The sequence below is a fragment of the Silurus aristotelis genome (genome assembly GCF_946808225.1).
Source record: "Silurus aristotelis genome assembly, chromosome: 23".
In the NCBI taxonomy this organism is placed as follows: Eukaryota; Metazoa; Chordata; class Actinopteri; order Siluriformes; family Siluridae; genus Silurus; species Silurus aristotelis.
The window spans coordinates 10,203,770-10,220,465 of record NC_139596.1 but is presented as its reverse complement, the minus strand read 5'-3'; the positions used below and the strand labels follow the sequence as shown (position 1 = coordinate 10,220,465).

The following is a 16,696-nucleotide window of genomic DNA, read 5'->3' as shown; positions in this document are numbered from 1 at the left end:
AGGAATGTTAATGAAAATGAAATAGCCGAAGTGAAAAATAGGGTAGCAGTAGAGGATACTGGGTATTTGAATGGACATTCGGTGAATTACAGCGATTTCTCTAAGTGTTTCTTCCGAAAATCTCAGGGAGTTTTTCCTTGCCACAGTCACCACTGGCTCTTGTTAGATATTAACTTATAAAAAACAAACTTATAGGCAATAACCTCTTTATCTCTGTAAAGCTGCTTTAGGACAATATTCATTATTAAACGTGCTCTACAAATAAACCTGAATTTAAATAAATATTTGATTTTAAATAAAACAAACATACAAATTCAATAGACATACGACAATATTCATGATGTACTGTATAAATATATACACAAGTATATACGTGCATTTATTAGATTTTTTTTTCTCATTTTAAATATATTTGAGTTTGTGAAATATTAAACACATTACAATATTTTATACCAAAACATTCAGGGTTTGTTATCCTCACAAATATATCACCTATTTCTAAATAATGGCTTTGATCCTTCTAGATTTCCCCATACAGCATATGGTCTAATAAAGTGCTTTGCTTGTGTTTAATTAATAATAAAATACTTTTCATAGCACAACACACAACGCAAAAAGTGCACTGTAGAGATTGTACATATATATATATATATATATATTATTTTTCCATCCAGAATGGAAGTTCAATAATGCAACTTGACTCATGATTGATTAAATAAATAAATATATATATATATATATATATAAACTTCATTGACAGTCACACTGCTTGGTCTCTACCTGCAACTTGGAGTATCGGACTCACAGACAAAGAAATAATATGATGTATTTCAAAATTTCTGATTGTTGTTTCCTTTGAAGAATTTATCGATGGTGTGTCTTGTGTTGATGACTTTGGTTTTCTTTGGGGGAGGAGGTGGTGATGACCCACGTCTGCAATTAAAAGGTCTGTATAAATATATTCAAATATCCTAATTTAACAATTCATTCATAGATACCATTTATGTACATGTTAAAGGACCTGACCTTTTGCTCTTTCCTTTTGCAGTAGAAAACTTCTCATGATCTGCAAAACAGACAATTTGTTCACATTGCAAAAGAAAATGTCGCATCTTTGCCGACACGTTTTAATCAACTACAGAATTTACAGTACGTTACTCACTATTATAAACTATTCCTCCAAGGAACTGACCTTTGACTTTGGTTTCTGCATTAACCATTGGAGGAACAGCTTCTCTAAATTCCAGAAGCACTTCTTGGTTAAGACACATGTCCACATGATGGTTGAAGAGAATGAGGTCATCAGTATCTTGCACCTGATTGCACACTGGACATGTCAAGGTGGAGACCTCGGTTTCCAGTGGCTCACTGACAACATTAACTGAACCAGCTGTTTGGTGGAATGATACAGATGTAGGATCATTCACAGCTTCATGAGACACAAGAGAACGCTTTTCGCTCGTATTCTGAAAGCGTTTAAAAAATGGTGTTCTGAAATCAGAATGTGTTCCTGGTATGGAGCAGATGTTGTGAGGATCTTCATCGTTTCTTTTCAAAACTGATGTCCGGTTTCCTGAGTCTAAATCTGTGACTTTATGATGAAGGTCATCTTTTTTTGCTTCATCCTGCATGATCAATAGTTTCTCTTCCTCACACATATTTTGACATCCTTTTATGGAAGCGCTCTTATTGTCCAGTTCACTGCTAAGACACTTGTCTATATGCTGGTTGAATGATGAGAGGTTTTTAGTTTCGATTTGATTGAAGCACACAGGACATGTATAACATTGCAGCATATTTGCAAGTGATGCTGTGCTTGTTGAAGACAATCTCGGTTCTGCTTTGGCTGCATTGTTATCTGTATCTGGTGCTTTTTCTATATCTGCTGTAGCTTTGTGGGCTGTAACAATAAATGGAGGGTTACTTGTTAAGTCTCTGGGTAACCATTTAAATATATTATCTGTGCATATCTCAGATGTCTCTTCTTGTTCATGTTGGTTTTGCATCCTTTTTGCTTCGGCCTTTTGGAAAAATGACTGTTGCTGAGGTTCATTTGTGCACCCAGATTGTGTCTGCCCATTACTGAATGGTATGGATGTCTCTCCTGTAAAACTTTTGCCCTCAGGACACTTTGCTCTTGTTGAACTGACACTAGAACCCATTACACTGACTATTTCTGATTTGGACGGTTGAGCTGTACTGCTAGAATCTGACGCAATCTTCAGAAACCCGACAATGCTTTTCTGCTGGGGCTGTTTATCATCAGTGCTGATGAAGCTTGAGACACGAACACCTAACAAAGAAGAAATAATATTATAGCATATAAAATGACAAGGTTTTAGAGTAAGTATTTAAAGAACAAATGTCAGATAGAAAAGCAATAGGAAAAGTGACAACACAAGCAGCACTGCTGTAAAAAAGTGATGTACAGAAACAGTGGAAAAACATGGCACTAGACTAGAATACATTACGTTAGTGACGTGTTATAAATTGTCACACAATTCTTTACATTGCTCTAACAGTCTCTTCAGTAAAAAACAATGATCAGAAGAGTATGGCTTTTTTCCAGATTGAAATACTGATTTTTTTATTGATGGTCCTGCATTTTGCTTTGTGATTGAAAGTTAGCCAACAAAAACAACAACATGCTCAGATATCAATACAGTACTTAAGTTTATGAAAAAACCTTTTCCAAAAATATACACAGTTTCTAATATATAATATAAAACTAAAACCAATAAATCCATTATTTGATAACTAAACCCTACATACCCATTAATCTCAGCCGCAGGGGTAAAGGACTGACATTATCAATCTCAGCTTTCAAAATGTCCTTAGCAGCAGCAAAAATCTCCTCTTCTGTGCACACAGCACACTGTAATGTAAACGCTCTGGTTTTCACTTCAAAGTTGACATTCTTCAGTTTCAAAGTGACAGTTTTACCCTGAGTGTGTAAAAAAGAAAAAAGTCTATTATTCAGCAACTGAAGACTGGCAACTGAGCTTAAACACACACACACACACACACACACACACAGATTTTCTTAGCACCAAGAGGCTTTTCAGAGGCACTATTTAATATGATTAAGCTGAAGCTGTACCTTGAGGCCCTCCCTCTGTAGATCCTTTGCCAAATCGTGACAGAGCTCCTTGCACATTGAATACTGCTCATCTGCATTGTTCATCTCCGCAAATGTCCTGCAGGAAAAGAATCATGGTTCATCCTAGTTCACAACACTGGGCTTGACATCACCATTACAGCAGTGCATTTCCATTTTGTTTTTAGATGCTGCCTTCAATTTCATAACCCTGAAGACATTCGGATGTCCACAATATGTAACAGTCTGTTGTGTAAAGGAGCAGGTTACCTTTCTGTGCTCATGCTTTTTCTCTCAGAATCTCTGTGGGCATAAACACAGGGTAAAAAAATAAAAATAAAATAAATTAATAAGTAAAAATAAATAAATAATTAAGTGGCAAAGAAGGCAGAAGATTTGAGTGAATGAATAAATTGGACTGAATGAATATTCATACTTAAGAGTTTGTGTTTAATTGAAGTAGTAAATACATGCAAATGACTACAAATATGTGAGTGAATGTGTAAATATTGGTTTCAACACAAAAGGCTCAATATAGTCCAAATCTTGGCAGCATTTAGTTGTGTGAATACAAAGTAAGTGTAAAACACCTGTCTATGCGAGTAGAGCCGAGCCCAAGTGAAATTTGGAGGAAATGGTGCCAGGTTGTTTCAGAAAAGAGCAACGAGAGCATCGCCATCTGCTGTCTAAGCTGGGAACAATTAATGATGCCTAACGCAGCCAGCATCGTCTCAGTGACTTTTCCGATCCCAGAGACCTGGAAAACAAACATAGTGGGTATTTATATAGTCACTATCCTGCCAGTATTGAAATGTGTGTCTGTAATTATCAGACGGCACACACCTTCCGAACGGGCAGCTCTTGAATGAAGTCATTCACAGCTTTTCTCTCAGGAGGAATTCTGTACTGACCATTGGGCTTGTTCTTATCGCTGCACACTTTTGCAAGCATCATGTTCGGTGCAATGCCTATTATAATAACAAATGTTTTTTATTTTATTTTTTATTACAGATTCATAAAGATGATCACGTTTAAAAGAACTACATGTGATGTACAATCTGAAAAAATTCCGATGCAATAATTTTTTGTGTTACAGTACCAGCGCTTGCGGTAAGCGTAGTTTTCTGCTCGATACGAAAGCGCATCTCCCTCACAGCTTCTTCAGGACTTGTCCCGAACACCTCCACCTTCACATTAGCAAATGGGACAACAGGGGATGAACTTGGGCTGTCCTCAAAGAGCACAGGGGACAGGTTATCTGTCTCTGCTTCAACACTGGTCTCAGTTTCATTCATCTCTTTCACTGGAAAATGAAGGGATGGAGATGCAATTTAACATTTCATAATGAATGCAGCGTTTCTTTCCTTTGTTTTTTTTCTAAGACACCAGGTTTGAAAGTCTAGAGTACAACAGTGTTTTAGTGCAAAGCGAAAAAAAAACCCCACTACGATTAGAAGAATAAAGTCGTAGCAGCACCAGCTGAACTATTGGTGCGTCGGTGTTACACCACATTCTATGACCACCGTATTTTGTGACCTTAGTGCTGCTACGACTTTATTCTCATAGTGCTACGATTAAATCTTTTAATTGCCACTAAAATGCTATCATACTATAGTGACTTTAAGTATCAATATTTACTCGTTACGGTACCTCCTGTGGTCTTCACTTCACAGATTTGATGTGTTCTCATAGACTCAGGCCAGTGCTGCCTCTGCTCCAAATGCTCAGTGATGTCCAGATAAGCTTCATCTAAACTCATGGGCAAATAGTGTGGATCATAGTCTGCAAACACTTCTCGCACCTTCGGGACAAAGCACACAGAAATATAATACAAATTCACAGCATTTTTTTATATGGAGGGGTTTGGAATGAACGGTGCATATCTTGCTCAATCTGACCATGTTGATATGAGATAACTGACCTGTTCACTCACTGCTCTGTATTTGTCAAAGTTGAGTGGAACTATGACCAAATCCTGGCAAAGCTTCTTAGCAATGAAGCCAGGCATGGCAGCACGAACCCCGTACCTCCTGGCATGGTAATTTGAAGTGGACTGAAAATATGATATTATTACATGGTTGGTTAAACATTCATCGGATAAGCGGGAGAAGATGGTATGGTATGGTATTGTTAAACATTCATACATGCAGACAGGACATGATTTTTATTATGACTGCTCAAATCCTAGTACTCATATCAACCAGTTCCTCCTACTCATGTTGACCATGAGCAATAAAGAAACAGTGGATTCAACATTATCATAAGCCATTAAGTATTATAAGACATGCTGCCCTTCTGCCCTGAAATGCAGGACTATTAGTATGCTTTAGGAAAGCATATTTTATCTATTTTACTATTTTATCTGCAAAAAGGTCAGTTTTTTTTTTACAACCATCAGAAAGCGATATGAAAAACAGACTAATTGATACCACACCTGGAATCGGGTGTGTTTGTGCTTAATTGGAACAAAAAACTGCAATCACATTTGGTTGCTTACATGGATAAGGTTACTTACTTCTCAAAAGACTTAAAAGAATGAAGTCATTTTAAAATAGATATAACCAAGATCCTCACCAACATACTCATGGATCCCACTGCCATGGGTTTATTCTTCAGTTCTGGACAGTCTCTCATCTCTACAGCAGCATAAAATGCATCCATATCCACATGCACGATCACCCGTGTTAGCTCATGACTCCTTTCCAGATCAGCAGTCAGCTTTTCCACCTACAAAACAGAAAATTTTAATACAATGATGCAGGATAGGCAGCAGAGTTGCTAGCTTGACTTCTGTACAAATGGAATTGGATACTAGGAGAAATTTACTTGAATGAACAGAAATCCCTCGCCACATTGCGGTTCAGCTTTCGCGGTTTCACTGTAACGCGGGATTTTACATGGAAAATATTTTGTTTTGCGGATTTTTCGCTGTATTGCGGGATTTTGCGGTATATAGGTGGTATTGTTAAGAGTTATTTTAATTATTTATGCGGTAAAATAAGAACGTAACGAGGGATTACTGTATATGCGTGTGTGTGTGTGTCTGGATGGTCATTCCATCAAATGTGTATTTCTGCACCCAGTATTCCTGGGATTAGCTGAGAGCTGAGAGCCACTAAAACCTTGACCAAGATAAAGTAGCAACTGCAGCTGGCCATCATTGCCTTTTCATCTCTGGGTGAATAAACCAAAAATACCTCTATTTGTGCTTTCTGGATTTGCTGTTCGGTAACCTTGGCTTTATACCGGATTATCTTCTCGAGGCGCTGGTTCACCTGCCGCTGCTTCTTCAGTTCATTCTCATAAAATCTGGATCCCTGTAAAGCAAAAACATAATATAATATCTTATAAAGTAGTCTGCATTTTTCAGCAATGTAAACCCCACACTGCATTTAGATCAGCTGATCTACTATAAACCAACAGGTATACGAGTTGGTATCAAAACGTTTCGAGACTAGCTTTACAAGAAAGTACATTATTTATCTATGCTTACACATTACACTGTCCTGGAAATCTTCTTTTCGAATCGTGTCAAGCAAATTCTGTGATTTGCACTGGATCTCTGCAATGGTGTCAAAATGCTGAAGGAAGAGCCAAATCTGGCAAGTACGGTGGTGCAGAAGTAAAATCAAGTGGAGTGTTATCCAATGATCGTCATGCACAAGTTGCTGAATAGTTTTGAAATTTGCAGGGGTTGAGCTTAAAGGTCTTCCTGATCTCTCTTGAAGCGCACATGCCACTCAAAACACCTCGAATGACACATTGCAGCATCGCCGTACACCCTACAAAGTGCTTTAACATGTTAGGGGGAATAAAAGAGTGTGTTTAAACTACTGTGTTTAAAATGGACCATGACCAATAAGCTATAGTCCCATTTAATTGCTGTATAGAGTACAGTGGGACTTAATAATACTTGTACACCTACAACGTGCACTTATATAGTATTTGAACTTAAATAACTTGACACTAAATACAAGTACCTAGATTTCATAAACAGTATTGACTTCTGTACACCATGTACATGAAATCTGAGCCCCCGTAATCAGGTTTTCTTACTGAATCAAAACGATTATAAAAAATTCAGCAAACCTTGGAGGTTTCGAGAATAATCTTGTTGATTTTCTCCTTGTCGAGACCTTGCATGCCTGCCTTGTTATCATTGAGAGCCACCCTGGAGAGGATTGGGTCCTGTCCTCTGCTGCTGCTGGGCTCCATCTTCAGCACAACAGCTGGAGCTATTCACTTACCTTGTAAACAACTAAAATAATAACATTTTTATAAGGTTTTAACAGCTAACAAGAGACTACACTAAAAAAAAAAGCGGTTAAAACCTTACATTTACTGGTTAGGTAAAATAAACTTTCTTTTAAAACAAAGTCGAAAATCAGGTGAAAATATTTTGACAATTCAGTTTTCTACGCTGCCATTTTTAAATTTCCTCGTTGAAATTTGATAAAACGTGATATAGTGCCACCTGCAGTACAGGAGCAATACACTCGAAATATAGACTATTAAAATAAAATAAAATAAAATAAAATAAAATAAAATAAAATAAAATAAAATAAAATAAAATAAAATAAAATAAAATAAAATAAAGTTAAATTAAATTAAATTAAATTAAATTAAATTAAATTAAATTAAATTAAATTAAAACATTTTATATTTCTTGTGAACTACACATCATGCCAAGACACTTAGTTAAGTAAAGAGAATGACAGTCCATCATTACTTTAGGAAATAAAGGTCAGTCACTCCTCAAGAAACAACCTCAAGAAAGTTTCCCAAAGTGCATAACTATTAAATACTATGACTAAACACACTACACATACATATTCTCATACAGACCATCCCAGCAAAACCAAGAGCTACCACTACTCCAGGTGATATGTTAATTAAAATGTACCTTTTTTTTTTTTTTTTTATGCTTCTTGGAAAAGCATTTTTTTTTTAGATGCTTATCAACGTCCACTGTTGAGAGGAGACTGCATGAGTCGGGCCTTTATGGTCAAACTGCTGTAAAAAAAACCAAAAAACCAAAACATTGCTTTGGAAGAACAACAAGCAGAAGAGACTTGCTTTGGTCAAGAGACACAAGGAATGGACTTAAGATCAATGTAAAACTGTCCTTTGTTCTGATTAGTCCAAATGTAAGTTTTTTTGGTTCTACAGGCAATCTTTATTACATACACATACAAAGCATGAACGGATGGTTCCTGATTATGTGGTTCCCACTGTGCAGCATGGAGGATGAGGTTTGATGGGTGCTTCGCTGGTGAAACATTTGGTAACTTAGTCAAAATTGAGGGTCATAACCAACATGGCTACCACAGCATTTTGCAGTGACATGCCATCTCATCTAATTTGCACTTAGTGCGACCATCATTTGTTTGACAACAGGACAATGACCCCATACACACACCTACAGGTTGTGTAAGAGCTATTTGTCCAAGAAGGAGAGTGATGGAGCGCTGCGTCAGATGACCTGACCTCCACAATCACACATCTAAATCCAGTTAAATAGTTTGGAATAAGAGTCCAGAGAGTGAAGGAAAAGCAGCCAACAAGTACTCAACACCTCTGGAAACTTATCCAAGACTGTTGGAAAACCATTCCAGGTGAATACCTAATGAGGCAGAATGAGAAAATGCTGAGAGTGAGCAAAGCTGTCATTAAAGCAAAAGGTGGCTACTTTAAAGAGTCAAAAATAAAAATAAAAGTTATTCTGGGGTATTTAACACATTTTTGTTGACTAAATAATTCCATATTTGCTCTGTAATAGTTTTAATGTCTTCATTATTAATAGGCAGCAAACACACTCAGATTTTATATTAAAATGGAATCACTGAAATGTTTGAGGTTAATCTTTTACCTTATTATTAGTAGCTGGTTTTCCATAATTTACAGCATATGCAAAACAGAATATTTATTTAAACTCTTTGGCTTTTATATTTATTTGTTTTTTATGCTAATTAATTGGGCCTCAGTTTGTACACAGCAAATAAACCTACAAGAAAAACAACATCCAGAATGGATCTTCCAATAAGATAAGAGAAAGAAAGAAAAAGAAAGAAAAGAAAGAAAACCTTGTTAAGCAAAATAAAGCCTTTCTGGAACATTATAAAATTGTTCCCAAAATAACTGAAAGAGAACCAAATACTTCCACTGAGAAAACATTTAAGCTGTTTAAGACCAACTTATATGTGTAGCAAATAAATTCAATGACTATTTTTAAACCTTAAACAATTGACCATGAAATAATGCTTTTATATATATTAATAAAATTTTCCAAATTTGCTGCAAGTATTTATTTCCAAGTCTTTAAAACAAGCCCCTTGGTGGCGCCATTCCCTTTTAATTGATATGTCAGTAAGCTTTGTTTGTAAATCATTTTACATTACAGAGTATGATATAAACGTCGAATGGTGGTTTTAGCTTTGTTTGGTTCATCTAGAGTACTTTTTTTCCATTGCAGTGGTTCATTTATCCATCAGTTTGCCTCAGATAAATCGTAATGTCATTCTCCTTTTGTTTTTCCCTAAAGGATTATTTTATCAGATTTTTCTACAGCCATCTCCTTGCCTGTGGTTTTGTGCACTGGCTCAGAATGACCTCATCTGCTTTCAAATCTCTTTGATTCCTTCTGAAGAGGCATATTTTCTCCTTTGATTTTGGTATCTCAACAATAAATCTGCTCCATTCTACTGCTGTTAAACAGAAACGAACTGCAGGAGCCAAGTTGCAGGAGGCATCTACGTGTTTTAAGAGCAAACTACACAGCCTAAGGCAAAATGTACCATCCTTTAGTGCATCCTTAAGACAGTAAAGACTCTTAATAGATGGTTATTTTCTTTATAGATAAATGTGTGCAAAGTACTATAATAGTGTGTTGATTCTGTTCTAAAAGAAGTGAGAGAGTCTATCTGTATTTTGTGGTTATCCCAACTCACAGTGTGTGTGTGCTGGTGCATGTATTTTTTGTTGTCACTTGTTTTTTCTCTTCCCTAAAGCTTGAAAATAATCGTATTTCTTTTTCTCCCAAATAATATAACACACCTAAATCTTTTCAGTGAAGGGCTTAGGAGATTTAAGAGATCATACTTTTCTCTTTTTTTCACCCTAGTACATCTTTTGAGGTTTAAAAAATAATCAACTTGTTATGTTTTGAAAGTTATTTGTCAGTTGGTATTATGTAACTTGGATATTTTGATATTTCACAAGCTGTACAGTGTACTATAGTACAAGATGTACAGTGTGAAAACAATAAGGATGCTACACTGCATTGCTAACAAGCATCTATCAAATCCCGGAAATGAAAACCTAAAAAATAAATACCTTCCAAATTAAAAAAATATAAACTTTAATTAAATTGTCAGAAATGCATCAGACATCTGCTGTTATTTATGCCACTATCACTATTAAGTTTGCAAACCTTTTCCTGGAGTCCATATTATTTTGTTCCAATAAATGTTTTAATAAAAAATTTAAAGGAACATTTAGTTCTTCCCTGTGTGCCAGATGGCCATAAATGATCAATATATCTCAATTTAACAAACACATTTCTCACAGTGTTTTCATGTGAATTCCAATCCCCAAAACATCAATTGTATTACCTCTGATCTCCCAAAGCTTATAGACATCCTCTTTTACAACTCTATAGTTTCAAATAAAAGGCTTCAGTTCAGTTTTGATTAGATCATCTGCTGGTAAAAATGCCATATTGAACAAAGCATTCTCTCTTCCTGGTTTCATTTCTGTGTCCTGTGCTCTAAAGAATTGATATCTTTGCCACACCACACAAATAATGCATAATGCAACAATGAAGCACTGTTTATCACCAAAACGTCTACCACTCACATACACTGGCTTACTTAGAACAGTCCCTTGAATTGTTCTCATGTACACCTCCAATTCATGGCCATTTTAATAAAAACATCTATATGCCACATGCATACAATAAATCTAATCAACGAATTATGGTCAGCAGCACAAAATAATGCAAATGTACAATGTAATTAGAAAAAAAAAACGATTACACACAGTATAACGAATAACACAGCATTTCTATGCTAATCTACAAATCTAATCTTTCTACAAATTATGCAAAGAAACCACACAAGTAAAAAAATGTATCTTATAACAAATATAAGCATCTGTAAGTATTAAATGCATACATGCTTGGGAATTGAGAAAATTTTTTTAGATTGACTGGAGACACAGGGCTGAAAAGTGATAACATACACAAGCAGAAACCACAGCTTTCCATTCTCAGATAGAAAAAAAATGCAAACCCCATATGTGCTATACAGCACATCAATACATATGCTGCCCAGCTAAGGAGACAAAACATACACAGGAGAAACAGAGATCAAATCATCCTTCTCTGATAGCTACAGTGGCATACCAAATAGTCTACATCTACACTTGCATCTAGTCTTCCATGGTGCACACACATGACATGCACAAAGAACTGCTGTTTGATCCATAAGCATGTGTGTGTTCCATATGTGAACAAGAACCCAGTTTCAGAGCCTCTTAACAAATACCTGTAGAGTCCATGTATAGGTCAAAAGCACCAATAAATATTTACATTGCATAACCTGTTGTAACGTAGGTTTGGCATGTTGTGCTATCTGAAATGCCTTTCTGCTAAAGAGTGTTAATTTGAGTTACTGTAGACTTCCTTTGCAGTGTGCACTAGTATTGACCATTCTCCTCTTACCTCTCTGATCAAAATTGCATTTCTGCCTGCAGAACTAATGCTTACTGGATGGGGTTTCCACAACAATCTGTGTAAACTGTAAAGATTTTTGTGCATGAAATCCTTTTTCTGGAATATTAACCTGCTCATCTGGTGCAAAGAATTTTTTTTTCTCCTGCTTTGATGTTTGCTGTTGTCATATACTCATGTGAACTCATGAAGCTCCTGACCTGTCAGTGCATGATTTTATGCTTAGCACAGCTGCCACATAATTGGCAAATAATTGCATGAATGATCAGGTGTACAGATGTTATTACATTCATTACTTAGAAATCCATTGACGTAATGTGAGGTGACAATATATAAAAATCCAAATCTGCAGTTATATTTATTCAAATTCAATACATGTATATTTAATCCTCCTACTCAGTAGTTGGTTACTTTCAATTATTGTCCTGGAATTCAGATGCCCTGCAAATATTAGTGCATTTCCTCAATTTAAAAACACACACACACACACACACACACACACACACACACACACACACACACACACACACACACACACACACACACACACACACACACACAGAGAGAGAGAGAGAGAGAGAGAGAGAGAGAAGTGTGTTAAGTGTCTAATAGACTAAATAAAACACTTTTTTTTTTTACAAAGGAGTTATGTACTCCTGAACATTGTAAAACATTGGTTTGCTGTATGCTTTAACATTATTTTTAACAGAGCTATAATAAATGTGTAAAGTGCTGAAAGACAGTCTGGCAAATATTGACGGAGTAGAACATGATGAAAGACTGCTGAAATCCATCTTTTTGTCATTTGCATGAATTTTAAGCTTTTGTCTAATACAGGAGTTTGTGCATCCAAAGTTGCGTACGAAATCCAACTAACCTGGACCCATCTTATCACCTATTATATGTTAAAATTTTAATTTCCACCCTGCAACATTCTCTGTCTACTATTATTATCACTTTGATAATTTCAGAGAATTATCTATAATTTAAATTTCAGAGAATTAATAATAATATTTGTTTTTGGATTTTTAGTTTTTAGTTTTTGAATTTGTTAATTTGTTTTTGGATTTGTTAATTTGTTTTCGGATTTGTTAATGTGTTTTGCACTTCTCGGCCACCGTAAATTTATAATGGATTTGAATTGAACTGTCTGCATTTTTATCCCTTCACCAGTCTTTTTTTTTCATTCTGATGGATTTACTTCAAATCTGTATGTGTCTCTTTTGTTTTGTTCTTTTTGTTTTCTTACTCTTGCTACCTGCTTCACCTGTTAAACGTCTTGTAATTGAATTTGTTGTTTTAAGCACATTTCTTGTTAGTAATGTCATGTGTTTATCACGGTATGTTTATGCGTATCTAGCCAAGCCAGTTCTCCACATTTTGAAAGCACCCATCATCAGAGGGTGTTTGTTTTTTTTTTTAATTGTGTTATATTAAATACTTGTATTAATACAGTTATCTAAAAACTGTCTGTGCGAGTTAAAAAATGTACACAGTTTATGTAATACTCTTAATGTGTCCGGTGGGGGCTTTTGTTTGTTGAGAAAAAGCTTACATTGTTCACCTCAGCTGGCTTCTGTCTTATAATCACCTTTTGTCAGTGCCTGTATGGACCTGTATTTATAATATGGCATAATTATCTAGTTATGAACATTAAAAACTGGTTCACCTGAACACCAAACTTTCATTACTGGAATCTATGAACACTAAAATACATTATTTCACAGACCCTTATAAATGGACCAGAAATCATTCCAGACTCATTCCATTTCTTCAGATATTAGGAAAAGCAGAAAAACAGATAATACATTTCCTATACAGAATTAACTTTAATTATTCAAATCAATAAGATTTAGAAATCTACTTTGTATAATAAACACATTAGTGGGACTAAGTCAGTTAGGCTTAGAGCTATACCATCATTAATAATAAATGATCAGCCTACAACCACAAGGGGTTTTATAGACCACATTGCTGAAAGAATTACCTAAACACAGTTTTTGAGAAAGACTGCATAACTACTGCACATGAAACCGCCTCACTCTGTACCATTTTGCTATTTAAAGTACAGATTACATCAATTTTACTACATCCATGGAGTCAACCTCCATGTGTGCTATGTGTGTTATAGTGTAGCTCTTATGCTCTGTAATATTAGGTTTTATGTTTAGTGTGCTCCCAACCTTCACTTGATGCTGCATTGACAGAGAGGGAAAAAAGCCTCTTAACAGGTTAAATGCACCATTACTCTTTTACAGTCACATGTTCTCGACTCATAAAAAATTTATTGCAAATGCTGAATTGGGAGAATTAAGGATTAATGGGATATTACTCATCTGGTTGATTCTTTTAGCCCAAGCAATTTAGACTTGTAGATAGAATTTAAGGGTCATGTTCATTGCCATGTTTGGATGTACCATGATTGGTCTCAACTGCTGAGCTGTAATGTTGTGATAGTGCCAGACAGTGTGACCTAAATAAAAACACACCTGCATGTACGAAAACTAATTTTTTATAAAAACAAAACAAAAAAGCTACTTGTTGTCTTTAATACAAACTTTCAAACAACATTGTGGTGTGCTGCAAGATCCTAATTAGAATTCCCAATTAGTGTTTTGCTTGGTTGTGTATTGTTCCAATAGTCATATTTCACTTAATTAAACATTTAAACTTCTTGACTTACATATACACATTGCTATAAATGGCTATTTTCAGATTTTAGAGTTTAAATTTGTTTTTTTATTTTTATTTTTATTTTTTTTGTAGCAAAAAAACATCGTTCCTGACAGAAAACTGAACTAGCTTTGATTTGCTGGTGTGCATGTTAGCAGTATAGTATAGTGATTATCTTCTAAATACTGGAACATTTCTTTTTCATTTCCTTGTATCTTCAACCAAGTCTGTTATCCAGTTTATGTCAACAAACCAGACACAGAGAACATGATGGCTGGAAATGTGTGAAATGTGTACAGAAACCACAGCATGCTTTGCTCAAGGCCATTTATTACTCTCAGCGTCTTTCTCTGTATCTTGTATTTAGTTTGAACTTAAACATTGATTCTTTATGAACTGAACATGACCCAATGAACTGGCATAAGGCAGTATATGACTACAATTACATATACACTTGATTTTTATATTGAATTTGGAGACGTTGGAGCGTAATGATCTAAATTAAGCCACTATGCTGCTAAAAGAACATGTTCAGACAAAAACACATATTTCTACATGAATAGCGGACAGATTTGAGCAAGAAACTCTGAACTCTTTGCAGCAAGGAATTAGTTTTTAATTTCATTTTATCTTCTCCCGCTTATCCTTAATTCGGGTCGCGGGGGCAGCAGTCTAAGCAGATTCCCCAGACACTTCTCCGTGTCCAGGGATCGGGCTGTCAAGGCCCCCGCCTTCGACTGCTGCCCAATCCTCTCAGCACCGGTCCCTTACGGTCTCTCCTGCAGGTGGTGAGCCCACCGGGAAGGTGGCCCCAAGTCGCGCCGACGTCACGGTCCTTGATTTATTTTTCTCGTAAGGGTCCCCTGGAGCATAGAGGGTTAAAGGCCTTGCTCAAGGGCCCAAGAGTGGCAGCTTGGCGATACCGGGGCTTGAACCCCCGACCTTCCGATCGGTAACCCAGCACCTTACCCGCTGGAGCCACCACTCCCCCAGCAAGGAATTTCACTGGTTAAAATAGTTATATTTTGTAGAGAAACTTGACATTCACTGGTCTTCTTATTTATCGAGTAAAAAAAAGTACAAACATTTTCTTGTTTATTATTTTTGTTTATTTATTATCCAAACCTGACATCTCCCCTCCAGATTGCCAGAGAGCAAAATTCACCTTTTTTTAAAAAAAATCTCTGTTTCCCTTTCCCTGTTTGAACATTATAAAAAGCATATGGGTTTTTCCTTATTTTTCAAGTCCTAAAGTTTGCATGCATTCTTGTCAGTTCTAAGCCATGATTTATTCTAAATAGATTTCTGTGTCTGATCTTTTTGCCTTTGCCTTTGCCTTTGCCCTGTCCATCTTGTTGCTGGTTCTGCCTGCTGATTCTTTTAACTCTACCTTGTTTTTTTATCTTAATCTTAAAAAGACTTTAGTGGATTTATTATTATTTGGGTAATGATTTTAATCTGATTTGTGGTAAAATACAACTCCTGCATACGGAATCCTTATTTTTTGTCAAACAACAAGGATGTACAGTAGAAGAGATGTGTGATCTTCTACAATTTCATCTCACAAACAATTGTTCTGCAACCACAAAAAATTTCTCCAGCAAATGGAGAATTAAGAGCAGTAGAGAAACAGAGAGAGTGGAAGAACTTACATCTTGACATTAATCTCTCTTACTACACTCTGTCCAAATTCTCATCTTAAGTGACTTTTACTAAGACTGTTAAATCAGAAATCTGGATTAGTTTGTATGATCCACACAAATTCCATCTTCTCTTCACTGCTCAAACCACAATCTTTTACAATCTCTCAAAATCTCCTCTCTAAGTGCTGAAGATTTAGATACCTTCTATGATGAGAAGATAGTGAAAAAAGAAGAAACAAGAGTATATAGTGTAGGAGTTGTAATAAGGTCTGTCCATTTTTTTTCAAACACCATTTTTTAATCTATCAACAAAAAGTCATCTCCTCCTGCAATCTCGCCACCTACCAATTGGATCCAACATACAATCCTCCAGACCATCATACAAGAGTCCTCCTATTCATCACTACCATCAATAATGGATCTTTATTATCTCTTCTGTTCATAAGAACAAGGCTTATTCCAATCCTCAAACAACCTACTCTAGATCTCTCAAACACCAAAATCCTTACTGTTTATAATCAACTGCTTCTCTATCGCTTGATAGGACAATTTTTA

At 35.8% G+C, this 16,696-nt stretch overlaps 1 protein-coding gene across 2 annotated transcripts; it reads right to left on the bottom strand.

The window, feature by feature from the left end:
• Positions 1-714: 714 nt before the first annotated feature.
• polk (polymerase (DNA directed) kappa) lies at positions 715-7,556 on the bottom strand. 2 transcript variants are annotated; one of them, XM_083526732.1, is made up of 15 exons: positions 7,434-7,556; positions 7,187-7,344; positions 6,295-6,414; positions 5,672-5,824; positions 5,019-5,150; positions 4,736-4,898; positions 4,197-4,400; positions 3,941-4,065; positions 3,688-3,854; positions 3,368-3,400; positions 3,101-3,197; positions 2,773-2,944; positions 1,193-2,293; positions 1,027-1,066; positions 715-933 (listed from the first exon to the last, which is right to left on the bottom strand). In XM_083526732.1, the coding sequence occupies exons 2-15, from the start codon at positions 7,310-7,312 to the stop codon at positions 831-833; spliced, it is 2,736 nt and encodes a 911-aa protein (XP_083382858.1). In that variant the 5' UTR covers positions 7,313-7,344; positions 7,434-7,556; the 3' UTR covers positions 715-830. The 2 variants fall into 2 exon arrangements, with proteins under 2 accessions (XP_083382858.1, XP_083382859.1); XM_083526733.1 differs by having other exon boundaries at positions 716-933; positions 4,748-4,898.
• Positions 7,557-16,696: the final 9,140 nt, after the last annotated feature.

What these genes read in the sequence shown, in the direction of transcription:
- polk (XM_083526732.1), bottom strand. Translation starts at nt 7,312, where the DNA reads ATGGAGCCCAGCAGCAGCAGAGGACAGGACCCAATCCTCTCCAGGGTG. An exon ending in TACAGAGGGAGGGCCTCAAG is followed by an intron (nt 2,945 to 3,100) that starts GTACAGCTTCAG and finishes TTACACACTCAG; the next exon opens with GGTAAAACTGTCACTTTGAA. An exon ending in TGCAGAAACCAAAGTCAAAG is followed by an intron (nt 1,067 to 1,192) that starts GTCAGTTCCTTG and finishes TCTGTTTTGCAG; the next exon opens with ATCATGAGAAGTTTTCTACT.